General features: G+C 36.4%; 1 protein-coding gene across 1 annotated transcript in view; it reads left to right on the forward strand.

The window, feature by feature from the left end:
• POLR3A (polymerase (RNA) III (DNA directed) polypeptide A, 155kDa) overlaps positions 1–10297 on the forward strand; it is a 34560-nt gene extending 24263 nt beyond the window's left edge. Inside the window, exons 21-30 of the mRNA XM_010000722.1 lie at positions 1256–1342; positions 1428–1510; positions 3290–3460; positions 4028–4121; positions 4224–4316; positions 4730–4894; positions 5547–5711; positions 6027–6158; positions 7442–7574; positions 10131–10297. Coding sequence (XP_009999024.1) covers positions 1256–1342; positions 1428–1510; positions 3290–3460; positions 4028–4121; positions 4224–4316; positions 4730–4894; positions 5547–5711; positions 6027–6158; positions 7442–7574; positions 10131–10279 — 1272 coding nt within the window. The 3' untranslated portion in view covers positions 10280–10297. The remainder of the gene's footprint in view (positions 1–1255; positions 1343–1427; positions 1511–3289; positions 3461–4027; positions 4122–4223; positions 4317–4729; positions 4895–5546; positions 5712–6026; positions 6159–7441; positions 7575–10130) is intronic.
• Positions 10298–26423: the final 16126 nt, after the last annotated feature.

Genomic DNA, 26423 nt, shown 5'->3' on the forward strand with positions numbered 1-26423 from the left:
GAACTTTGTTCTAGGACTCACAGAAAGTAATACATCATTAGAAAATACCTTGAATACCAGCAAAAATGTTGTTGTTTTGAGAATCTGAAGATTCTATCAGGATGTAATAGAAGTGTTTTGGTAACGATTCATTCAGTTAAGAAAAAAAAAAAGACAGGTAATATTCCATGCCTGGCTACTGCAGTGGTTGGAAGGAGTCCAGTACTGAGTGAAGAAGAGGTGATATTATGAAGCTATCATCCTGTTTGTCAGACCGGACTAATGGAGTCAAAAGGATTTAAAATTACTCCAGAAACGGAACTGTTCACACCTCCACAGAGGCTTTCTTAAATCAATCAACTTGTTGAAGTAGATGGGAAAGATTTCCTCTTTTTGTTTTGATTTTCATAGGCCTGTGTTACAGTAATGACTTGCTCTGAGTCCACTTTTAGAGAAGAGCTTAATCATTGTCCTTGTATTTCATGTTTTCTAGTGTACACAAATGCATCCAAAGCCTGGTACTCAGCTTATATTTCATAGAAATGTTGGAGGTTTTTCTTAGTGTTTGTTCTTTTAAAGACTAATAGAACTACTTCTGGGTAAACCTGGTAAGAGAGTGAAAGGCTCAGGTTATACTACACATTAACTGCGATTATCTACAAGATATCTCCATAGCATAGAGAAGTTACTTGAACTCTTTTGGGTAGAGACTAACCTATATATGCCATTTTGAGAGTTTTTTTCCCCTAAAATAAAGTACTTCTTGAATCTTTGAAATCTGTACAGCAAATATCCTTTGTATATTTCCTCACTTGCCACAGCCTTCCTACTTCTGTGTATTTTAAATACTGAGAAATTAGTGAGAATGTGTTTGTGTCAGGATACAGAGAAAACAAAAATTTTGAGCATCTTTGGATTTATTTTTTTTTTTTTTTTAATGGTAATCAGTTTTAGTAAGTGATAGGTAGGAAGGACGGATCAACCAAAGTCAGATCTTTCAAATTTTCAGTGTGTGCTCAAGAGGGATGCTTTTATTCAGCACAAACCATATTCCTTATGTACTGCTACTAATTTGTGGTGATACAAGAGTGAATCTGGTTTGCTAAATTATAGTGTATGTGCATGTGTCCAAGTTTTTATGTTCTTCTCTTCATATTGTGGATTGTTAATTTATTATTGTAAATATTCCATTTGGAGTTCTAAACTCTAACTTACTGCTGAAGATTTAAATATTAAAACTGTGTCTTTGCTTACTGTTGTTTTAATGTCATTTCAGGAAATTAAAAAATTCATCAAAGGTGTTTCTGAGAAGATAAAAAAAACTAGGGACAAGTATGGCATTAATGACAATGGCACAACAGAGGTAAATAATTTCAATGGGGTAATTATGTAGTTATTTGAAATCTTCATAAGCTATTGCTTTTCCAACTGTTCTATTCTCTTTTCAGCCACGAGTTTTATATCAGTTGGATAGGATTACTCCAACACAACTAGAAAAGTTTCTGGAGACTTGTAGGGACAAATACATGAGGTGAGTGTTTAGCCAGTTTAATCCAACCGCCTCTAATTGCTTTGTTTGCAATCCAGGTGTGTATTTTGCTGTTTTACAGTGTGAATGTTGTTTCTGTTGTGAATGCAATACAGATAATGAAAAAGTTGCCCTCGATGATAGAAACATAGGAAGGCAAAGGTAGAGTGCAAAAAAAAAAAGCATCTACAGGTGGGCTTGTTAAGGCAGACATGTTGCCTTCCTCACTCTCTTGCAGATGGTTCCAAATCTGCAAAATAATGTCTGAATAAAACAGTTCCAAATTCACATCAACCTTGATCTACACAGTCTGTGAATGCTTTGTGCTGACAAATTCTTTCATCTGTTATGACTTTGTAGGAGTCCTTTGTTTGTTAATTTTGGTGTCTTAAGAAGATAGTGATGGTGTGGATTTTTGTGTCTCTTTATTATCCATGCAGAGTTGTTTCACTTACTTAGACTGTTTGGATTTGTTCATTGGCATGCAGCCTTTGGTGACATCTGCTTTGTAGCCTCTAGCTAACCTGCATTAATTGTTTACTAATATTTTTCTGTAAGATTCATGTATGTGTTAAATTCTTTACATAATTATTCTAAAGCAACTACCAGTTTTCTGCTTTCAGTTATTAGGATTATTTGCTTACATTTGTCTGAGGTGTTCTTAAACATGGCTTGTCTATTTTACTGTGGTAGGTTGTTTTAGCATTCTATGTTATTTATGCTGATCTGACAACTGAGAAAGGGCACCCTTAGAAAGGATCTAATTGCTATGATGATTGTTTTTGTTTTATAGACTATTGTCATTTTACCAGGAGAAATCTGTCAGCTAGGATTTCAGTAATTTTTGGGGAGATATGACATGAATATGAAGAGATCTCCAAATAATAGTGAAAACAATAATGTCTACTTAAATGATTTTTATATTCACCCTGCATTAATTCTTTAGATGTTACAAGCTAAATCACTATTAGCATTTTAACTTGGCAAGATCTCATAAAGGAAAAGATAAGACACTGCTACCAGTTAGATTGATTTAGGAAGTAGTGCCTTAAGTTCAGGGGTTCTACTTTCTCTAGGAAAGCAGATCACATTTTAGTCTGTGTAAGCTGAAGAATGCAAACTGCAGCATCTGAACAAAATTGTAGGTGAGAATGTAAACCATCCCTCACGTCTCATATTGAGGTCATGTAGTTCAGTGGTCTTCATTTTTTGCCCTGTAAGGACATCCAGCTCTCCAAGTACATAAATTTTAGAAAGAGGCAAATGCAGGAATGAACCCATTAAATGCATAACTTGAAGGGAGCATAGATCATCAGTATAGGGCTTTTGAGTAAGATGAAGGCATTAATATTTGGATTTTGTTCCGGTTAAAAAGTAAACTGTGTAGTAATTTCTTAAAGAAGCCTAATAAAATTCTCTCTTGCTGAAATATATAAAGGGAGTTTTGGAAATGTTAGGGGTTTCCCCTAACATACCCCAGGGGGTATCCCAAATCTACTGCTGGATGCTTAGGAGGAGGAGAAGACTTTTTTTTCTGTTGTGGATGTTATACTGGATCTGTAGAAACCCTGTATGACAGGACATCCTCTTGCCTTTGTTCAAGATCAGTGTCATGAATATTGGTGAATTTAAAGCTCTCTCCTGTTCATTTATTAAAAAAAAAATCATAAAAAATCAAGTTCTTGTATATCTGCCAGAATAGTTTGCTTGCCTAGGATTTTATGCTTTCTTGAGCTCTGCATCTCTTTCTTTCTTCTTTTAATGAGGTAATTTCCTTATCAGGGCACAGATGGAGCCTGGTTCTGCAGTAGGAGCTCTTTGTGCACAGAGTATTGGTGAGCCTGGCACACAGATGACTCTCAAGACTTTCCATTTTGCTGGTGTTGCTTCAATGAACATTACTTTGGGTGTGCCAAGAATCAAAGAAATCATTAATGCTTCAAAGGCAATTAGGTATTAACATTGTTTTGGTTTTTCCCTTTGCTTAAGTGAAACCTGATTGCAATGTGTGACAGCATTTCCATGCTCTCAGTAATACACTACACAGCACTTAATTCATGGAATACCCAAGCAAGAAAAATATATCTTTCCAACTAATTAATACTTAAGGCCAAAGAAGAGACAAGTTTTATTTTTCTGAAAACCAGATGAGGTAGAGTGGTTACTTATTAATTTCAGTATTCCATTAGGTGTCTCATATATATTGTGAAACTTCATAGTGTTTAGCAGTAGTTGAAGCATACCTGTTCCTAGGTATCCATGATGCCGTATTAAATAATGCTGGAATAGTGCATGCTGTAATCTCTTCTGTGCGCATTTATTTTTACCTGTCTGGTGTACATGAATAATAAATTTTATTAATACCTGAGGAAGCTGAAGATCTCTTTTATCTTAATAGATATTTATTTAGATGATGGGATATGTTCTGTAAGGCAAACCGTAATTCAAATAGCCGTATGTAATCTAACGGAACAATTTCTTTACTGTTTTTTTCTGTATGTGTGTGTTTATTCTTTGTAGCACCCCTATTATATCAGCACAGTTGGACAAAGATGATGATCCTGATTTTGCTCGTCTGGTTAAAGGAAGAATTGAGAAAACCTTGTTAGGAGAGGTAGGAAAAATTGTATTCCTGCTAATGCTTTAAATGTAAACATTAGCGTATTGCACTTGTATCATTTTCACATGCTAACTATTTACTTCCTATCTCTTAAAGATTTCAGAATATATTGAGGAAGTGTTTCTTCCAGATGATTGTTTCATCCTAGTGAAGCTGTCTTTAGAACGTATTAGACTACTGAGATTAGAGGTGAGTTGTTATGCAGAGAATAAAATGCCTTGGATAAGTTCCAGTCTGGTCTCAGAAACAGATACCAGACCAGTGGAAGTTAAAAAACAAAGTGAATGAAGGATGTTACATCTGTTGGGTTTTTTTTGCTTTTTTTCCCTTGTAAAATGGATTCTTTTCTTTATTCAGAAATAAGAGAGCATGCATTCATTTTGTGGTGTCTTGCTAAATACAAGGATGCCATTTCTGTTCATTAGTGAACACTTAGGCCTGTACCTTCAGTATAGGATAGCATTTAGTGCAGTTTGTAAGAATAAGGATTTTTGTTTATTTTTCTACATTCTGCTTTTTGAATAATCTGCTCAAAGACTGCTCTATTTGAGCAGATTGATAAAAGTTGAAAGAACCTGATGTTTGGCTGACTTTTGCCACAGGTGAATGCAGAGACTGTGCGTTACTCTATTTGCATATCTAAACTCAGAGTAAAGCCTGGGGATGTTGCTGTCCATGGAGAAGCAGTTGTGTGTGTGACCCCCCGTGAAAACAGCAAGAGTTCAATGTATTATGTATTGCAGTCCCTGAAGGAAGAACTGCCAAAGGTAAAAACAAATGCTGTCTCAGGTTTTTGTGGGAGCTAATCAATAATAATGTTTTGGGGTTCTATAGTGGGAAGACAAAATAATTCTTGTTAATTTGATGAAGATAAACTGAATCTGTAACTCTTGGATTGCCTTGTCACTGCTTAACAACTTAAGCTAAATTTCTGTTATGTATCTTTATAATTGAAATTGAAGCCGTAATACTTTCTTTTTAAAATTATTGAAGCTTTCAGAGTTTAGCAGTTAAATGAAATACTTGTCTTCTTCCAGCTGCATCTAGAATTGATTCACGTGTCAGTATAAGGCATTTTTGCAGCTTTTTGTGAGGAGACTGTTTACTTGGAATTTTAAAAATAGTTCTGAGTGAAGCTTATTAGTGTAATTTGTGTGGAACTAACAGCATTCAGGGACCCGGGTCTTGAGTGTGAGGAGATCTGGCATAAAAACCAAAATGTACATAGTGAGTAAGGTTTATAGGACAGTGTGAATGTCACATTTGCACTAGTGTAAGAGCAGGAAATCATATATTTTTTAACTGAGTATTTACTACAAAAGCTGAAGCTTTTAAGTAGATTTGGATGCTGATAAGGGTTGCCCTTTTGTACTGCATTACTGTACAGATCCAAGTGACTAGCTTTTTTGTATTGTAAAGGTTGTAGTGCAAGGTATACCAGAGGTTTCCCGAGCCGTCATTCATATTGATGAACAAAGTGGAAAGGAAAAATATAAACTTCTAGTAGAAGGTGATAATCTGCGAGCTGTTATGGCTACTCACGGAGTGAAAGGAACAAAAACAACATCTAACAACACTTATGAGGTAATGTTCAAATGGGTGCTGCGGGTTGTAGCCCATAGCATCTCTATTACAAGTGTTTGTTTGTGCTCAGATGCAGCAGTTGATATGTAGTGGAGCCTCATTTCACGGAAAGTTGTCAGAATGCATTAACACAAGAGGATAATTCCACTGGCAGCAGTGTTCACTTCAAAGCTTTTTCTATATTTTTAAACTAAGAAATGCAAAAGGATAGTAATGGAAATAGAGTACTATCTGACCTCAGATATTGTTTGTTCCAGAAGTATACTTGCTCCAAGAATTTGACTCATCACATTGATCTAACAATCTCTTTTGTAGGTAGAGAAGACCCTAGGAATTGAAGCTGCTCGGACAACCATTATCAATGAGATTCAGTATACAATGGTGAATCATGGTATGAGCATTGACAGGAGACATGTTATGTTGCTGTCTGATCTAATGACTTACAAGGTTTGTACTACACTTTTGCTACACGTTACATTGGTGTGCTTATACAAATTAATTTTACCGTGTTTGAGAAGGACAGGTGAGCTAGAGAGATGGAGATCAGTTACAGGTTTAAAGACTTTTAAGTTAACCCAATACTTGTTACTGTATATCAAACAAAGCATTTAATTAATATATTTCTTGAGGGTAGGGGGAGGAAGAGATCTGAAGAGGTCTGTTTTGACTGAGAAGAAGTTGATAACATTAGTAGGGAATCCTAACTTTGTATTTGAAATAAGAATCCTAAAAATTCTGGTATGAAAATCAACTGTTTGGGTAACCATGCATGCAATTTAAGGCTTGCTGTGCAGAAAACCATATGGGGTGTGGTTGATGGCAGCTGCGCTGCATGTAAGAGTAGGATAGAGACATTACAAATAGAATCAGATTACATGTAGCATATGAACAGTCTTCCAGGACTTGTTAGTAGAGAATCGTATCTAGTTTTCATTGATTGACTTGTATGCCTTCACATCTGGTATGCTTTATAGATTTCAGTACACTTAGTGAAGTAGGATTTTCCACTTTGTCTGCCAGAGTGTAAGACTTTAATTTGGGTAGAACGGATGAAGGAGGTTTGACTTGTCTCAAAACTGTAGGGCTTTGTACTGAGTTGCAGCAGTTCCCAAGGCTGGCTGTGTGAGGCTGCAACACAATAGTGGACAAGGACATCAGAGTGCAGTGTTTTACACTTGTTGGGCTCCTAGCATGCATTCTGTTGTCTGTACTTCTGATTTGTGCTTCTGTGCAGAGTCTGTTACAATCAGGATGTATGTTAGGGACAAAAATAGATCCAGTTGGTTTAAAAAGCTAATTACTTTTTTTGTTGTTGTTCTTTAGAGTGAAAAAAAAGATGATTTAACATATTCTTTTATCTCCTGGCAGCTGAAACCAGATGTATTAGTAGTCAATAGGCATTAGCTTCAATATAGTACTCACAGACCCCACTAAAGTTTGTAGCTCAGTCTATTAACTAACAGCTTATCTTCTGTATGAATAATCACTTGTGTTTTATTAAAATACTGATTGCTACCAAACTATTAACCTTCAGAATGTTCAACTGGAAAGCAGTGTATTGTGACATTGCTATATTGTAAATAGTAACCTTTTTAATTGCTACTTGTTTCACATGTTTCTTAAAATAAAAACTACCTTTCCATTGTTCACTTGCCTTGCTTCTTTAGCAAATTAAACTGACCTGCAGGCACTATTGTAATAGTCTTTCTTTGGGTTTTTCCATCAATCAGGGTGAAGTCCTGGGCATTACTAGGTTTGGACTGGCAAAAATGAAAGAAAGTGTGTTGATGTTGGCTTCTTTTGAAAAGACTGCAGACCATCTATTTGATGCTGCCTACTTTGGGCAGAAGGATTCTGTTTGTGGTAGGTATTGCAAATTCTATAGCAGTTTATGGTCCTTACCCTAGCATTTGTAAACCTCTTCAAAGCTTCACATTTTTGTCCTTATTAAGTTTTCTCTTCAGCTTGTGTCAAATTTCAGGCCTGAAGTTGATCCTAGAAGTCTGGAGGATGTTTCTCTACTTATAAACTCAGTCAGAGATTTTTAAGTCGGTTGGACATTTGTTGTATGTTTCTTAAAGTAGACTTGTAGTAATTTGGTTTTATCTCTCACCACATAGCTCAATGCCATACCAAGAAATTTTTCCCACTGTCAGTAGTTCTGTTTTTTCACTTGTGCAAGTTTGTGTCTTTAACACTTAAGAGATGATTAAGAAATCTAGGATCCCATTCAATATTTGTTTTGTTTTCATTCCTGTATGTCTCAGCATAGATGCATATGATACTATACATAATCATTATGTGATTTGTCAGTTGTATCTAGAAATAAACAGAATGGCAAACTCCTTTTTCAGTTAGTTCTAATCTAAATATATTAAAAGTGGGGTTTTTTTTAAAATCAGAAGTCTTACATCTCAGTATTGCATTCATTAACAGAGCAAAGATCCATGTCCTGAGAAATGTATTTTAAATGTATCTGTCCTTCAGTTTTAAAGTGAAGTTCATTAACATATTCTCACAGAATTCAGGAGAGTTTAAAAATACATGCATACATGCTGACAAGTGCATGCATGCACATTTACATGCAGCGGAACAGTACGTTCAAGTAAATGAGTTTTGTCATTCTGTCTATCTTAACTTTGCATTTCTGCAATATACTTTCCAAGTATTAGAGAGGAACTTGACCTCCTTTCTTCACTGATTTCACTCTGCTTTAAGCTACATACCTTTTAGAGTAATGTGTTAACAAGTCTATCTAGTAGCTTAAACAGAGTAAAGGAGAAGTCAAGCAGATTTCACCCTCTTCATCTGTTCATGTAAGGCCTAATGTCCTGGAGCTATGACTGCTCATTTGGAGTTCCTTGGTGCTAATGAAGTATAAATATATTAATGTATTATTTTAAGGTTTACTAGTTTATATGTATTTCTAGGTGGTCTTAGAAAGCATATATGTGCTGAATCGCTTGCATCTGTTAGAAGCCTTTGTGTTACTAGTTTGTATTTTAAGAGCTCTATGTTTTTTGGGCTGTCGAGCATTCTGTGTGAGAGGGCTTTCCTTGCTCTTTTTAAGTTGTTATTTGCCCATGATTAAAGCATAGATCCTATGGGAGACTGATTCCATCCTGGACAGTAAGGAAATGTTTTCTCAGAATCCCCTCTGAGCTTGTAAACTCTTGCAGATCTGTAGCATACACCTGGTTGTTACAGTGGCATGTTCTACCCAAACATTTCTAGTTATACATGACTGCTGTCCAGCACTGCAACAATTACCTCATCCATGAGGCAAAGGGGAGGTGGGGCAGCAGGACTACTGGTTGTATACATGGAAGTACTGCAAGGGAAGAAGGATTTCCAAAATCTAAATGCATTTTGTGGTTCAGAGTTTGGCTCAGCTTGAGAGATTATTGTGCGAAGTCAGGTAAATTTTAATCTGCTAGATGAGAGAAAGGCATTTCCTTTATACATTTTATTGTACATGCTGTAGGGGTCTAAATATATAGTATGTGACTCCTAAGATTCTATTTTTAAGTGCACAATGTTGGAAAATATGTAGTAGAAATACAGCAATGGCCTAGGAGCCAAAATACAGAATCTTCATTCATCTACATTTAAATTACTAATCAAAACTTGCCAGAATTTTAAGCAAATCAATTTTCATCCTTTGTGTATTCAAAGGTACTTTTATTTATTGTTTTTTCCTTGAATGTTTATGTGAAGGACAGGATTCTTAGACTCCTGAAAATGTGCAAAAGTGCCATTTTGATCATAACAGTATGCTGAGGAAAATAACCAACACTTCTATGTGATAGGTTGCTTTTAATCTGGAACATTCTCTGGAAAAGTTGTATACATCAGTAGATATGGAATAAAAATGTCAGCATGTAGGTGTGATAAATATTATGGCTATCAAAAATAACTGATAAATGAAATCTTTAAATTCAGAATAAGCACTTTCTGAATTGTGAACAAAACCTGAATTGCGGTATAGCTGACATAGTCAGTATGCTTCTTTCTCTGGGAGGTTGCAGGTGTTTCAAGAAAACTTGGCAACATTTGATGGAATCTTAGCACTGAATCAGAGAATGAATATAAAGTAACTTTGCTTTGCATCTTATATTATTGGCATTGAGTGGAATGTGTCTTCTCAGAAAACAAACTTTCCGAAGCTCTTTCATAGCTACAGAAAGTGTTTAGGTTAGGATAAATTTTTCCTGTCTAGAATTTAAATAACACAGATGAAATAACATACTGCTCTGATGACCATAACATTTCACTTTATCTAGTGAAGAGACATTGGTCTTATCCCGTGAGGTTGAAGGAGATTTGATAGGCAATGTATACAGAATGAGCAAATGAAAATATTTTTGTAAATCCTTCCACTTCAGATGTTCAACATGTTTCCTTTTCTTTTTTTCCTAGGTGTTTCTGAGTGCATAATCATGGGAATTCCCATGAATATTGGAACAGGTCTTTTTAAACTGTTGCACAAAGCAGACAAAGAATCAACCCCTCCTAGGAGGCCTCTGATATTTGATAATAATGAATTTCATATTCCTATTGTTACATAGCGTTTGGACATAAGACAATATAGCAAAACAATAAAATATCAAGAAGACATTTGAATGAAGAAATGTGTATTATCAATTCTGTGTGTCTCAATAACTGAGTTGGTAAGTGAAATACTGTCAAAAGCATTGCTTACTTGTTTACCACATGTTGTTAGTACAGACCCCCAAAGGAGAGTCTTCTCTCTACCAGACAGTGGAAATAAAGTGGATTTAAGATGATATTTTGCTTTTCATGTGCTAGAATTAGATCTTTGTGTTAACGTTAATGGGTGGAACTGGTTACTAACTCAGTATTACACACGGACAGATTTAATTAAAAAAATAAAAACTAACTGCAAGAGAGTTCTGTGCTTGGATAGAGTGCATTTGGAAATCGCCTTTCAACAGGAGCTGCAGAGGTCAGTTTATAGCTGCTAAGAACAGAGACTTCAGAAATCTAGAACTGGGTCTCTGACTAATTCATACTGAGTTAAACTTCAGGAGTACTATTGGAAGTGTAGGAAATATTTGCTCTGTTTCATGTGGGTTTTTTAATTGGTTTTCTTTTATTCCAAGGTATTATCCAGTGAATTATTTTCCTCCCCAGGATTTTGCTTTGGGATGTACCTGCAAGAAACTGCAGGTTATAAAGCTGTTGCTAAACTCTCAGAAGGCTGTTTTTGTAATTTGTCATGTTTTTACTAGCTTTTCGTATTGTAGCAGCTGTTATACTGCTGGAATCTGTAAATAACAGCAGTGTTAGTTTTAGGAAGGTTTCATAATTCAGCGAGATCATGTGAGCAACTTAGTTTTATTTTAATATATAAAGTGGAAATCAGCAGGATCATGTGAGCAACTTAGTTTTATTTTAATATATAAAGTGGAAATAAAGGAAAGCTGTTTTCAAGCATTGCCATTAAATAATTTTGAAGTATTTTTATTTTTAGCTCATTAGAACAGTTTTCAGAATGAATATAGGTTTTAAATTATTTCTGTGTAGTATTAAATTTCTTTGAGTGCAAAGGAAGGGAGGTATCTCAGTGTTTTCTTGTCAGCAGTGTTTGGGTATTTGCTGTGCTTATAACATTGGCCAAGGCTGGAGAGAAACAAAATAGAGAGTAAAGCTGAAGTTGTGCACTTGTGAAATGAAAGCAGGCTGTGGAATGATCTAGCATTTTAAATTGAATGGGTTTGTGCTGCAGTTTGTCTTTATGTAGCAACCGAAATAAATGTGTAAGGCTGGATTCAAAGAATGTATTTATGTTGGATTAAGTCTTAAGGTGCCACTGTATTTTTTTAATAATCCTCCATACAGGGAAGATCTGATGTAAAATTCAACAAACTGTTCTTAAATTATTTTGTGTTTTCAGTGTGATAGTAAGATACACTGTTACCTAGAATTTGGCAGGGTGAAGACTGAGAATGTATTGTGTTTGGTAACTGCTCTAGAAGCCATATATATATTTTGATATCTTCCTTTTAACAACAGAAATTGCAGAACAAATTAGAGTTTACTTTGTGATCTCAATGAGATGGCCACTTACTGATTTGTCTGTATAGAAGTCTATCTATTTATTTTAAAGATGTAAGTGTAAGACAGGTAGGGACCACTTGGGTAGAGAACTGAAACCTTTCCTATGGGTAAGTACTTCATTGTACTGTGGGAAAATCTACTAAAAGTGCTTGCTATTTTTGTGAATAAATATTCTTCTGAAGATGAAAATGGGTGGAGTTGGTATTGGAATGAGTAAACACCTCGTTTGGTTTTTTTAGATTTTGTTGTAAATATAGTGAAATGCAGCTATTGAAATTGTTGTTAAACTCTATTGTTTGTATTAAAATATTCAGTAAATTGCATCTGTTTATTATTGTCTTTAATATGACAAAAAGAGGCAGACAAAAAGAAAGAAAAGAAAATATAGAAAATAGAAATATAGAAAAGAAAAAAAGAAAATATAAACCTGTTATTTATTGATGCATTATGTTTGTGTATAATTCATTTATGAATGACCTACCATCCTTCTCCTTCATTGCTTAGTTATTAATACAGTCGAGAATCATTGAGCATACATCTCAGGTATTTACAAGCTAAATTAATATTTAACATTAAATTTGTCTTGCTTCAAGTAAATATAAATTCGCCCTCCAGGCGGGCTATGTGCTTTGTAAGTATTTCAGTCAAAACCAGATGTTTTGCAAGAGCACTCTGAATTAGTCATTATTGTTTAAGATTTCTGTACAGTCAGTAAACAAATTATCTGCTGGATTTCACTCACTAGCAGCTTTTTTAAGAGTCAGTTTTAATGGTCAAAAAAATGAAACTTTGGGATATTTCTTTAAATGTACATGTTTATTAATTTTATCTTCAGTGCAGATTTCACCTAAAAATAAAACTGGTTTGCTCATTTTCCTCTTTGTTTAATTACTGTGCTAATTGAAATTAAACACCAAGTTAGATGTGCACTTTCAAGAAAGAATTTCTGAAAAATTGTTAGATAACAGTAGAAGACCTAAGACAGAACATCCCAGACACCATCATTGTTTCATCTACCATGTCTCAGAATGGTTTCTGTACTTCTTACAGTAAAAACACTTATGAAGTTAATGCTATAATATGAAGCCATTAGGTTAAGTGAACAACTAGGGACTGTAATTCAAATTTGATCACCAGATGCCCTTAAAATTATAAACATTGTCCAACTTCTGGAGAACATAGGAGTTGAATTTGGAATAGGAGGGTTGCTGAAGAATCTCAAGTATGAACTGCAGAGCCACTGGTGCAGCAGCAAGGCCAGCTGCTGGTGGGTGGCTTGAATGGGAACCCTGATTCTTTTCAGTACTGCTGATGGCATATTTTTAAGGAAAAAAGAACTGGCTACCAAAATTCACTGTTAATTGTGAATATCCATATAATGATTTCTAATTTTCTCCATGTCCTTAGTCTGTTTTAAAACACATGTAAATTTTCCTTAATTGTAAGGCTTGGGAACTCCTTGATAATTCATGATTTATCAACTGATCATCAGTTAAATATATTTTTTTTCTCAGTGAGTTGTACTGAAAATACTCATTTACTATGCGACTTGCACTAAAACTTGAAAACAGTTTTCATCTTAATTTCAAGTAAATGGCAAAGCAGATACATTGTTAATTTGTTTCTTTCAAGATTAGTGGTTCTGCATTTTATTTGCAGTGGGTAAAAACCCCAGACTTCATATCCACTTTTCTTTCTGCCTAACAATAGGAGTAGCTGAATGATTACTTCTAAAAATTTGTCAGTAGGAAGTTGAAAATGAAGGGAGCTTCTGTATCTCTCTCTGTGTCCTAAGAAAAAAGAAAAATCAACCAACCAACAAAAATAAATAAATAAAACCTATCCTTGGTCCTTCAGATTGGAATACAAAATGTTTCTAAATTTGCAGATGATACCAAATGGAGTGGGGAAGTAGACACTTGAGAAGGGAGAGCCACCCTTCTTGAAGAGTAGACCAACAAGAAGTTCAACAAAGACAAATGTAAGATTTTGCACTTGGGAAAACATAAGCCAGGAGTACAGCACAGGCGATGATCTCCCTGGCTGGAGAGGAACTCTGAGGAAAGAGACCTGGTGGACAACAAGCTCAATATGAGGGAACAGTGTGCTGCAGTGGCAAAGAAAGTCATCAAGATGCTGGGCTGCATTAACAAGGGCATCACCAGCTGTGATAAAGAAGTCGTCATCCCATTCTAAGCAGCAGTGGAACACTGTGTTTAGTTCTGGTCCCTGCTATACAAAAAAGATGCAGACAGGCTCAAGAGAGTCCAGAGAAGTACTATGAAGGTAATCAAAGGACTGGGAAGCCTACTGTACAGGAAAGGCTGAGAGAACTGAGTTTGTTCAGCCTGGAGAAAAGAAGGTCATGTTCCAGTACTTTAAGGGTGGCTGCAAAGAAGATGGAGACTCTTTTTCTATGAGGATTTACATGGAAAAGAGGAGGGGTAATGGGTGCTAGTTACTCCTGGGGAAATTCCAATTGGACAGGAGGAAAACTTACCACAGAACAATCTGCCATTGTAACAATCTCCCCGGCGAAGTGATGGATTCCCCAACATTGGATGCTTTTAAGACTCAGATGGACAGGATGCTGGGCTATGTTGTCTAGACTGTGCTAGTGCCAAGAAAGTTTGGACCAGGTGATCACTGAGGGAGGTCCTTTCCAACCTGATGTTCTATGATTGAAAATGACCTGTTAGTCTGGTGACTTCTCAGATGGAAAAGGGTGGAGGTCTGGTAGTAGGTAGAAGGCTGCAGTGACTGCTTAAGTGTGAACTGTTCTGCCACGGTGTCAGCTGAACCCAGTGGTGGGAACAGCATCTTTTCAGTGATAGGAACAGAATGAGAGCAGAAGTGAAACGGGAGAGGACAAAGAAGAAATCAAATGGAGAAGCTAAGTACCACTCTAATTTCCTGGGTCTAGAGCAGCAGGGTTAGGTATTTGCTGTGAAATACATTTCCGTGAGGGCTCTAATGATGGTGAGAGGCAGTCAGGAAAGACAGGCTGTGTGTCCAGAGACCTTGTCTGGCTGCTGTGGAGCTGGGCAGGACTGTGGGTGGCGTGTGCAGCTTCAGTTGCTGGTGGTCAAGTGAAGTCTGGAGTGCCTTTACTAGTCTGTAATATTATATGTAATGGATATTTCATATTCAATTTTGACAGAACACTAGATATAGCTCTGACTGGATTAGAACTTTTACAGGTGAGGTTTATGCTAATTAGCAACCTATATTCTTTTACTGTTCTTTCCCCCTAATATTTGTATTTGATAGGAAGAGTACTTAAAGTGGAAGAAGTATGGAGGCAAAAATTGTAGTTAAATGTATTAGTATAGTAATAAGCAGAGAGCAATTTTTTTTAAAAGGCACTTAATTAGAAAAAAAAAGTAATAAAAGTATTTTCTTAATATGTTTATCAGGAAACTACACATATTCCTTATCTGCAGAGAGATAAGAAAATGGAAGCATATGCTATATAGGTTTCCTCTTGTGAATATGGGAAGCTAGGAATAAATCTAGAACTGTGCTGCTTCGGCCCATAACTTGAAGAAATTTAGTATGGAGGGCTATTTCTTTTTTTCCTTTATCTAAGATTTAATAATAAAAAAGTTAGTGAAAAACAAGGAAGAAGGTGAATGAATGGTGTATTTTATAAGTTGACTAAAAGTAGGATAAAATTTTGTTCCTTCAGGACAAATACTCCTTGATGTTGGACCACTTATCACTTTCAGTATAAGCTGAGGGGAACCACTGCAACAGGTAATGACTGACATGTCTGTAGAAACCCATAGCAAACAGGAGAAATAAATTTTCATAGTGTCTGCATGTTTGCCTAAATTGTTCTGTGACTATAAATGATGAATGTTGTATCTTCAAAATGGTTACCTAAAGCTCAGACCTAGAAAAATTTGTCAGTAATTAAATATGTGGATAAAAATACCAAAAAATTGGCCTGTGTTTTATATTCTTTAAGAACAGAAAAACTAAATAGGATCAAATTAGACAATGTATTATTTCAATGCACAAACATTTGGCAGGTTGTTTGAATGTGATTATAGTATTGATATAAATGCATAGCAAATTTATCTTAAGGAATAAATACCAGTATCTCATAGGACAATCTGTGAGATTAAAAACAAACCAACCCTACTCCTTCTGTATGTCACTGCTTGTGAAAATTAAGTTTTCCTGTAACTAATAAAATGAAAGTTTTGAAGCATTCCTTCCAATGAAATTGGATCATATAGTTATCCTCCACTAGACAGCAGCGTTTTGTTTTGGGAAAAATATGTGTTTGGGTAGCAATTCTTCATTTTTCAATTAAATAACATGTTCTTTGCAATATCAGGGCTGAAATACAATTATGAGAAGGAAGGTTACCTGTTAAAATATTGTATATAAGGAAGAAGATTAAGGGAATTAATTTTCTTATGAAGGATAAAACAGAGTTCAGACATGTTTGTTCATGTATTAGTAACGACTTATTTTTCCCCCACCTGGTTTAAAAAACTTTAAAAAAGCAAAAAAATCCCACCTAAACCCAAAAGAAAACAAACCACCAACAACAAAACAGGAGTGCTGAATTGAGGCCTGTAGTAATTCCCAATGGAATATAGGAAGTTCCTCCTGGCAGGTGGGAGAACATCCTATCTGCACTGTGAAAAGGGACATGCCTTTTGTGGCAGTATTTTCCATGCAGCAGTGATTGTTTTAATCTGTATTCATTGTCTATAGCAAATACTTAAATATAGCTCCAAGAGGTTTTCTGAAGCATGACATTCTGGCAGCTTGCTGGGTAGCATCTCACATGCTTCAGCTGCTGCAGAACCCCAAAGCACGTCTGCATTAAAAACACTTGAAGGTGGTGCTGAGAGATGTGAGACACCAGTATTTGGGTCAGAAAATAATATGAAGCAGATGGTATTCTCTGTGAAAGCTGAAAACAGCAAGATTTATGCAGTTACTTCCACTTTAATGTCTGAAAGCTGCAAGGATGCCTGCAGCTTTGTTTAGTTCTTATCATATGTGTCACTCAATTCACAGTAGTCTTTTTAGCAAGAACATAATACTGACTGGCCGCTCTTAGAGATTCTGTTGGCCATGATCTTCTTTGAAGACAGCATTGTCTTTATCACCACCTATTTCTTCTAGTTATATGTAAAACCACTATGTGCATCAGATGGTAAAAAAAGTTTTAGTCCAAAGAGTGTCACGTGAGCCAAGCCTGCAAGATCAGGAATAATTGCAAGTTCCTTTTGGAAGCAATTATGGTAGGTGTGACTGATGTTGCACAGAAATATGGTAGTTTCTGCAGGTGTTGAGGATAAAGGGAGGAAAGCTAAAAAAAATAATAAATATAAAGATAAGGGGGGGTATGGAAGCACAGTAGAGTAGAAGTAGATAGGTGTTTTGGGAGGAAACAGAAAGGTGTCAGCTAGGTCAAGTGACACAAAAATATTCATAATCTCTACAGAGAGTTCCAGGAAAGTGATGGAAATAGCTGGAAGAAAGGCATGTGCTCCTGATAATTTAGATTTTGTCATTTATACTGGAGATTACTGTCACTGGCTGTGGCAACTGACAAATTATCATTAATTTGCTAGATGACAATAATGCGTAACAACTCTGAATTCAGTTAACGTATCTGTTTGGTTATAATACTCTTTCAACCAACTGGACATAATTATACCTCCTTGACTATGGTGATACGCTACAGTTGAGTGTAAAACCTGCTGTGCATGCTGTATTCTGCTACAGTCCACATGGAAGATCACATCTATAATTGGGCTGCAAATAGGAATCTGTCTTTTAGTGTTGATACCTGCAATTAGATCAGAAACATTTCTGGAAAAATCTTTGAGAAGTATTGAATAATACGAAAGTCCTGCTTCTGGGTCAGGATACAGAAATTGCATTTCTTAAATGCCTAGTGTGTCTTCCACTAGATGGGGCTTCCACATCTAGGAAGATCAGGTTCACTAAAGTTTGAAAAGCAAAGCTGTTCTATATAGATTTTTGTTAAAAAAAAACAAAACCAAAAACCTATTTGCATCGAATGTTTGCCATCACAGTGCTATAATCTTGTTGATTTCAAAGCTGGGATAGTGCTGAGGAATTTTAGTCCATGGGTAAATGAGGATGTGCAGGTGCCTCTGTGACTGTGGCTTTCATGGTCCACAGAGAGGTGGGGTATCCCATGGGATGTCATACCAAGTGCCTCTCTCCTCCATGATGGCCCTGTTTTGTCAGTTTGAGATGCTGTTGACTAGAAATGAAGCTGTTGTGAAAGCAGCAGATATCTGATTTATTAACCACAGGCATTTTATTCTCATTTTTTTGGAAGTGGGTGTTGGTTGGCTGGTTTTCCAATATGTATGGCAATTTTATCTGGTTCATCACCTTTAAATGTTAAATTATGCAGATTATTAAGAGCACGGGAAATTAATTGCCAAGAAATGCAAAAGCAATAATGAAGACTGTGCCAGTAAGCTTTAGGAGTCCTAGAAGGTGCCAGAACTTAAGTATAAGTGAAATTTAAAAGTTATTAAACTTATTATTCAGGGTTTTGTTAGTTTCTGAAAAGAACAGGTTATCAGTGAGGTGTGATTCATTCCTGTTAGTAATCCTGTCTTTCTTTCCTGTTACTCCATACAGGAGTAACAGTATCAAGTCCCCTTTGCTACGGAATGAAATCTTTCAGCCTGAGAAGTAGGCAGTCACAGAAAAGGGCTTCTTTGGCGCAGCCTCTCTGTTGTCAACTGCTCATTGTCTTTGAAGTGCTGACAATGGCCTTGGCCGTATCATGGTGCAGCCTTGAAGCACCAGTTGTGACTTATTGCTTGAAGGGCACGGTGGGTAGGGGATCCCTTTTATGCACACACTGGAAAGAAGGGCACACCTTGCTTCTCAGTTTATTCTAACACCTACACTGTTCAAGGCAATGATGGTAAAATGTTTACAGCATGTATAAGCACCTTGACAAGTCCACAAGACACACTCATTCCCTTTCCTTTATGCTGCTATTCCAGATTTTTCACTCGTACAAAGATTTTGCAGTAACATCAGAGGCTTCCTTTAAAATTCCATTTCTGAGAAGATATTTAGTTCTTCTGACTTGTGTCACTGCTGTACATTTTCTAGTTCCCCTTTACATTTATTTATTTTTCATTGTCCTTGTTTCTTGCACAGATTCCTCCCTTCTGGGCCTCTAGTGACTGTCACTGCTGGTGACACTGCTGCCCTGCAGCAGTGCTATGCCAACCATACTGTGCCACTGGCTGGCTTCAGCTCAGCCATACAAGATTACTGAGGGCTTTTGCCTGGAGGATAATTAAACCACTCAAGGGAAAAACACTTCCTCAGCACATCTGGATGTGGAAATTCACTGCCACCAAAATTACAATTATGGTCAAATATATTTTTTATAAAAAATGACCTTATTATACAAGGGAATGTATTCATATTCTAAACTGAAATGAAAGGCATCTTTGCTTCCTGTGGTCCTTTCAGCACTAAAAACTGTATTCAGCTTTTTAATTCTCCAGGTAGTTTTCTCTTCGGCCTGTGTCTGATCCTTCCCACTTAAGCTGACACCAACATTATTTCCCTTGCTTGGGTTTGTATGTGTTTACAGAGTAAAAATAAGAAATGACCATCAGCAAATCTTAGAAGGTATTTGGCATATGTAGAACTAGTTAACTGTTGCTGCTGCACATTTTTATGACCTAGGAAAATCTTTAGGCTCTCTGTACTTTATATTTAGTCTATTAAAACTGTTAAATTATAACAGTCTCTCCTTAGTAACATGGTTGTGAGAGGAAAAGGCAGAATCATCAAGATTAGAGAAAGGACTGTGCTTGTGAAAACTTACATGCTCTATAGAAGACTTAGCAACTGATGTGTACTTGCTTTCCTAGTTTTTGTATTGCCAGGATGTGTGGGTTAAACAATGTGATTAGCATCTGCCATGTACAGTTCTTTTTTTTCTTTCATCTAGGCTAGAGTTTGCTGCACTTAAAGTCAGCTGCAAGACAGACATTGACTTCAGCAAGAAAAGGAGGGGGCAAAGCAGTGAAGCTCTTTGCTGCCATTAATAGTCTTGGAGAGGGGAGGGTGGCAGCTCTGAAGATCAGTTAAGGGAAAAAAAAATCTAACAGTACAAATAGCCCATGGCAAAAAGGATATTTGGCTTGCCTTGCTTATGAAGTGTATTTATTCTTCATGCAATATTCCTAGCAGAGTTGGAGGATTTTATTTCAGATATTCTTTTGCACAGTATTTTTATTACTGAATTGGGGCTTAATCCAAGTCCCCTGGAAACCAATTAGAGAACTCTTAACTCGGCAGAACAGGATGAGCTTTGATTTATGCATCACATTAAATATTTCTACGCATCAAACTCCCCCCAGTTAATGCATCTTTATAAGTTTCAAACAGTTGCACAACACTTCTCTAAACATCCTTGCTGCAGACTTGATCCAAGAAGAATAGTTTTAGCTGAAATCTTTTTTAAGGCTTCCATTTTGTTCAGGTCTTTTTCTCAGATGTTTCTGCTTAATCTGGGCCATGTTATAATTGTTCTTTTCCATTTAGTATCAAGGAGGGGATTTTTTGTTTGTTTTAGGATTTGGTCTTTTGTTGTTCAATTCTCAAAAATCTTACCATTAATAATAATTTTAGTCCTAAATTACTTGCATGTAATTTTTCTTTAAAAAATTCCAGTCAACTTGAACTGTTGAATGTTTAATTTTTACATTTGTGTTGTCAGGGAGAAAAATACAGATGTGTTGAAGATTTGTAGCTCACTTTCAACTAGATCACCAAACCTTGTGAAAGCTGGTAACAGCTGCCGCTGTGCCAAGCTGAGACGTTATTTCATTCTGGAAGTCTCTGATGGCTTTCCCATCCCTGCCAAGGCATGTAGACTGGCTTAGAGACTGTATTCCTTTTGCCTTCTAAATTAGACGGTAATTTACTAGTTAGTTTTCTTCTTAGTTACTGTTTTCAGAACTGATTTTATTTAAGTCCAGTATCTTTGTAATGTTAAACACCCCTCAGTCTTGAGTTGCATCTTGGCCAATAGTCTGCTTTGCCTCAGCAAATTGACAGGCAAGATGTACAAGGGTTTCTCTTCAACTTCATTCTCATTGTAATCCTAGTCTTGTGTTTGTCTCCTACAAAAATGATTTTCCCTTCTTTCCCTCAAGGAACATCCTGCAATCTTAGAAGTAAAAATTTATTCTCAAATCAGAAGTATATGGAATGTATACAGTATTTATGTAAACAGAAATAAATGTTTTCTTGTCAAATGGCAGTTAAAATCTTAGCTGTGGGTATGGCACATGTGGTCTGCTTACAAGTCCACTGTATTTTTCAACCTTCTGACCATTTACATTTGTCTGGTTTTCACAAAGACTTGTAAAACTACACATTTAATGAAAATGCACTAGAAATGCTTGTCATGTATAATGAAACAGATTAATTTAAAATGTTAAAGCATTTCATTATTCAGCAAAATACCTTTTGTTGGCCTTAAGTGGAGCTTCTCCCCAGCTGGATGCTCCTCACAATCCTGCTTATCTGCTTCCATGCATGAAGTATGGCTTTTGGAGTCCCAACTAAATCTGAGTATTGGTCTAATCTTGTATGCAGAAATGTTGGGTACTGGGTTTTTATAAGGAGCTGAGCTTCCACTTCTGTTCTCCCCTTAGCTTAAGCATTGCAAAATGGATGAGTTGTGGGAATAGCTCTTCAGGTGTGTGTGAAAAGATTTGCGCTGCATGCCATGGAGAGAAACACAGAGAACCACGGTTGCTAGCATACCTGTCTCCATTTCCTTAGGGTGCTACTGCACAATTAAAGCACTGCCCTCTGCTCAGGATCTGTAGAAGTGTGCATTTCTGTGTTTCTCAGGCAGTGTTTCTTGTGGCTCTGCAAGTATGCTGCCCCTAGGTCTTTATAAAGCTCTGTCATTTCTGCCTGCTAGGCATGATAAGATGTATTTTGCTCTTTCTATACCCTTTGGGCTAATGTCTGAAAGGAATTAGATTCTATCAAAAAAACCTTCCCTTTGTCTTTGGCTGCCTGTTTCTTTTTTGTGTACACATTTTCTAATGGTAGGATAAAATATATTTGTTTTGGTAGATAATGAGCAGTGCATCTGAATCAAACTCCTTTAAAAGTAAAGACATGTAAAGAGTCTTGGATCAAGCCCTAGGTCCTTTCATTGTCTTGAAAACCCTCAAAAACTTAGCTTGTAACTGAGATGCATTCAACTCTTAAGGCTGTTCATGCCTGTAAGCAGGGGAACTATTTGCTATTAAAACTACATATGTAATTTTGAGCAAATCTGAGGCTTCAAATATGAAATAAAACACAAGAAAACATCCTTCCGGATTCAAAAGCCTTTAGTTTCAAAGCCAGTTTTGAAAACACTCATTGCTGACAGCAAACAATACAGTGAAACTGTGCCAAGACTTTATCTAAAGCCCTCACTATTACATTTGTCTACCTCCTTCAGCTGCGAATTGTGTTTTCTTCTTATGAATTCTTAGCTTGTGCATGGCTTGATTATAGAAGTTACCCAGGGATGCTTGGGGCATCCATTTGCTTTTATCTCCCCATTAGCACTAAAAGAAGTAAAAGCAAATGATTGGTATAAAAAGCCTCTCTTGGCTTGACTTGAAAACTGACCTAGAAACTAAACCAATAACAAACTGTAAGCAACAGCTTTTAAAAGGGGCTGTTTAACATCTGCTGGCTTACAGAAGTTAACCACATGACAAGTCAGCCCAGTCTCCCGAAGAAAATCAAATCGCCCCCAGTTCTGTTCTAAACAGATGGGCACTTAGGATGTGCATGCTGGATTCTTACAGCCCTGTAGGATCACCACTAACGTGCCTCTGTATTGCTGGTTTTCTTTTGCTGTTTTTGGATGCTGTTGTCTGAGCAACAAGTAATTTTATTCACAGCTTACAGGAGCTAGCTTTCTCCTTTGATAGGTAAAACTTTTTATTGCTATTTTTTTTATTTGCTTTTTCAACAGCCCTGGGAAATTTTAAACCTTCAGCAGGCAGGGTGATTTTTTTCTGTTGAAGATGTCTGATCTTCTAATTTGAATCACCAGTTCACCTCCCACCCAGAGTGGGAATGATCCAAAATATCTGCTGGCCCATTAGACCAGCACCTTCCTATCCTGAAAATTGTCTGTAAACTACATCAATCTGAAAAAATAAGCTTCTGTTAAGAACTGCTTAGCTGTTTGTGTTTCATGTAACGCCTACTATGCAGTCTCTGTTGTGTGTGTACTTTTTATCTAGACAGCTCTAATCTTAACTTGATGAACTCTTGTATTTTTTATATACCTGTCTTGGAGACAGTATAATCTTCCAGGGATCCACACAGTGTTGTCAGCTTCCATTAACTTACTGTGAATCTCTCAATGTTTTTCTCTAAACCCTTAGTTGCTTGAATCATATGATTATGTGAGAAGCTTAGCTTCCATTACAAAACTGTTTCTAGCATACATGGCTGCCAATAAAGCTTGAAGACCTGTATCCTGAGGGGTCCAAAAACAAAAAGCAAAAAAACCCCAAAAAACTCTCCCATGTATTTAAAAATACTAGGGAAAAAACTTCTAATCCTAAAGAAAATCCTCTACTTTTGGCCATTAGAATCTCTGACTGGTTCAGAGTGATGATATTGAGGAGGGGATTTAGCAGTAAAACTGCAGCAGCAAAACTGCTTCTCAAACCTTCTCAAAGCTGCTGCTGTAACTCAGGCAGCAGCAAGCAGGTAAGTGCAGAGAAGCAGCAAGTGTTTCAGAAGGAGTGACAAGTATTTTTTGCACAAAAGACTATTGTCCTATTAAAAGTACTCTTAAAGTGAGTATAGGAAATCTGTTTGAAAATTCAGATGTTTCTTAATGGGTGCCATACCAGAAAATACCAAGCAAAGAAATACTATAGCATCACTCTATGTGTGGATGACTCAAGCAGAATTCAAATCTCATCTAACAGCTTTTGGAAGCAAAGATTTTGTGAGATAGAAGGTGTACAGTCCCTGCCATTGCAGTTGCAACATTTTATACTCTTTTACTGAAATCTATCTTGAAAACAGGGATGCTTTTATTTCTCTACTTTCTTTTCTTCCTCTTTTCTCTCCTCTCTTTCATTTTTCCTTTCCTGCTTGATTCTTGTGATGTTCAGAGCCTTCTCAACTTCAGCCTGAAGTTCTCTGATCTGTATGGAACATAATGTGTTTACAGTGAGAACTGTGTGGCAGATTATGTGAATTTGAATCTCTGTTCATAGTGTGAATGTTTGACACAGCATAATATTTCAGGAAATGTGCTGAGTTTGCATACACAAGCATAATAAAAAGTTACATTGGCAATTAAGGGAATAAAATTTTGTACTAAAGGTTGAATTCTGTTTCTGCTGCTCTTTACTCTGATCTTAATGTTTTTGAAGGCTTGCATTTTGAATCTACAGAGGGAGGTTTTTCAGAGGCAGATATACCAAGTAGATACCCAACTGGACTTTCCAAATTCCAAATTCTGCTTTTGAATATCATTCCCAGGGACTGATAGGCTTGTGTGTTCTATTTGTATTTGAAAGACTTTGTTTCTGCATGGCAACCCTAGTGTTTCTCCTGATCTTTCTCAAAAGAAGATACAAAATTGAGTATAAATAGCCCCTAATTTTTGCATACATGTCCCTGTCCTGTTTACCCTAAATTTCTCAAGTTTCATAGGCATAGGTATTGCTAGCATAACATGCTCTCAATATTCTTTTCTAATGCCCAAAGCATACATCTCCAGTACCCTAGTTTCCAAATCTTTAACAAGAAAAGTTTTTCAAAGCTACTGATCTTTTATCTTCTGTTGATTTGTCAAGCTGTGGTTTGAATCAAATTTTGCACAAGTACCCATAACATCCTGTGTCAGAGCTCTAAGTGTAATTACTTCAAATAAAAGGATTTATTTTTTTTTTTCAGTTTAAACAAGCAAACAAAAAACCTGCCCTCCTTTTGGTACTCTGATAAGCACTTGGTTGATTCTTGCCTATTCTTTGCAAGTTGTAGACTTTAATTCTTTTAGGGATCTGTCTTTGATTAACTTAGGTTTTAGTTTTGAGAATTTATTCCACAGATATGTTTTTTTTTTTTTTCTGAAAACTTGGCAGAGGAACCAAAGGAGTTTGCCTATTTTTTAATACATATAAATATATTTTAAAAAATCACTATTTTGGAGGGGAGGAGGAAGGAATTAATTAAAAATGCTTTTACTTCTTATTTTGGCTATAGGGTTATACATTCTGGGGTACTGTAATGATCTGAATTTTGGTCACTTGTAGCATAATAAATTTGCACACGTTTCACAGTGTGAGACTTTCAGGATGACATATATGCCTAAGTCTTATGAAGACTTCCTGCACTTTCTGGGGAAAGTCTATACTGAGTCAAGCAACTGAGGTAACACCAAGGTCCCTCTCTTACACAGGCAATTGCCTGCCTGGTGGACACATTAAAGAGAGAAACTCAAGATACCTGAGTCATGCCCTGCCCAAATTATGCCATTTCTGTGGTACTGCAAGCTCTGGAGAAGAGCACATACCTAACCCAAGTGCTGAGACAGACAGAGGACGATAATCAAGATTGGTTTTTATTCTTTCAAGTAGCGGAGGACTGCTGCATGAAGCTGAAGCATGGCTCTTATTTTAATGGCACATAATAGAATTTGGTGGTTTGTTTCCTTTTCTCAACAGGAAACTGTGTAAGTACACATACAACTAAACTATTGTTAAAGGAATTCTGAGACTGGCAGAAGACAACAATTCATACATACTGGTGTTAACTACTATTTTTGGTATATACAATCACTTTTCTGGCTAAACTTTGCCCAACTTATTGTAGGAAAATAGGGAGATTTTCTGGTAAATTTAAATAGTCTAGAAAGAACAGGGTTTGCAGGAATTTACGTTGGTCATCACCCAACAAAACTAATCTCTGTCTATTTTGTCTATTAAAGAAAGTTGCTAAGAAACCCATGGATGCAGAATCAGAAAATGAATCTACAAGTGTAAGTAACAATAGACAAAACATGAAAATCCTTGTTTCAAACTCATGCCATACTTTCAAGTATTATTTTAAATAATGATTTACAAGATTGAGAAAAAATACCTAAATCCCTTTATTCTGTATCTGTCTCCACTGATAGTAGAATTCATACTATGATTATGCATGTAACTAAAGGCTGTTTTCACATATGAGAGACATTATCATCATAACGTCATGTGAAACTCAGTTCAGCACCTGAATTCTCATTGGTACACTAACAGAAAACTTCAGGCAACAATTGTTTCCCCTTGTACCCTACTGAGTCCAGCTCTCTGGACACAAAATAAAGCCCAGAAGTGCTTTCAGATAATTTCCCTTGCTACTAGAGGGAAAGGGGTTGATAGGAATACTGCTCCTGCCCTTTGCCTGTCGCTCCTGCCAACATTTTTGCAGCATATCAGAAACGTACCTACAGGACAAAAGTCCTTCTTATAAAATGTGAATCTAGGATTATCACTGCTTGTGTTCCTTCTGCAGCTGTCACCTGGATGCGGGCGGGGCAGCCCCGTCCCCGCC

Source organism: Chaetura pelagica, unplaced genomic scaffold (assembly GCF_000747805.2).
Source record: "Chaetura pelagica isolate M959 unplaced genomic scaffold, ChaPel_1.0 scaffold166, whole genome shotgun sequence".
Lineage (NCBI taxonomy): Eukaryota > Metazoa > Chordata > Aves > Apodiformes > Apodidae > Chaetura > Chaetura pelagica.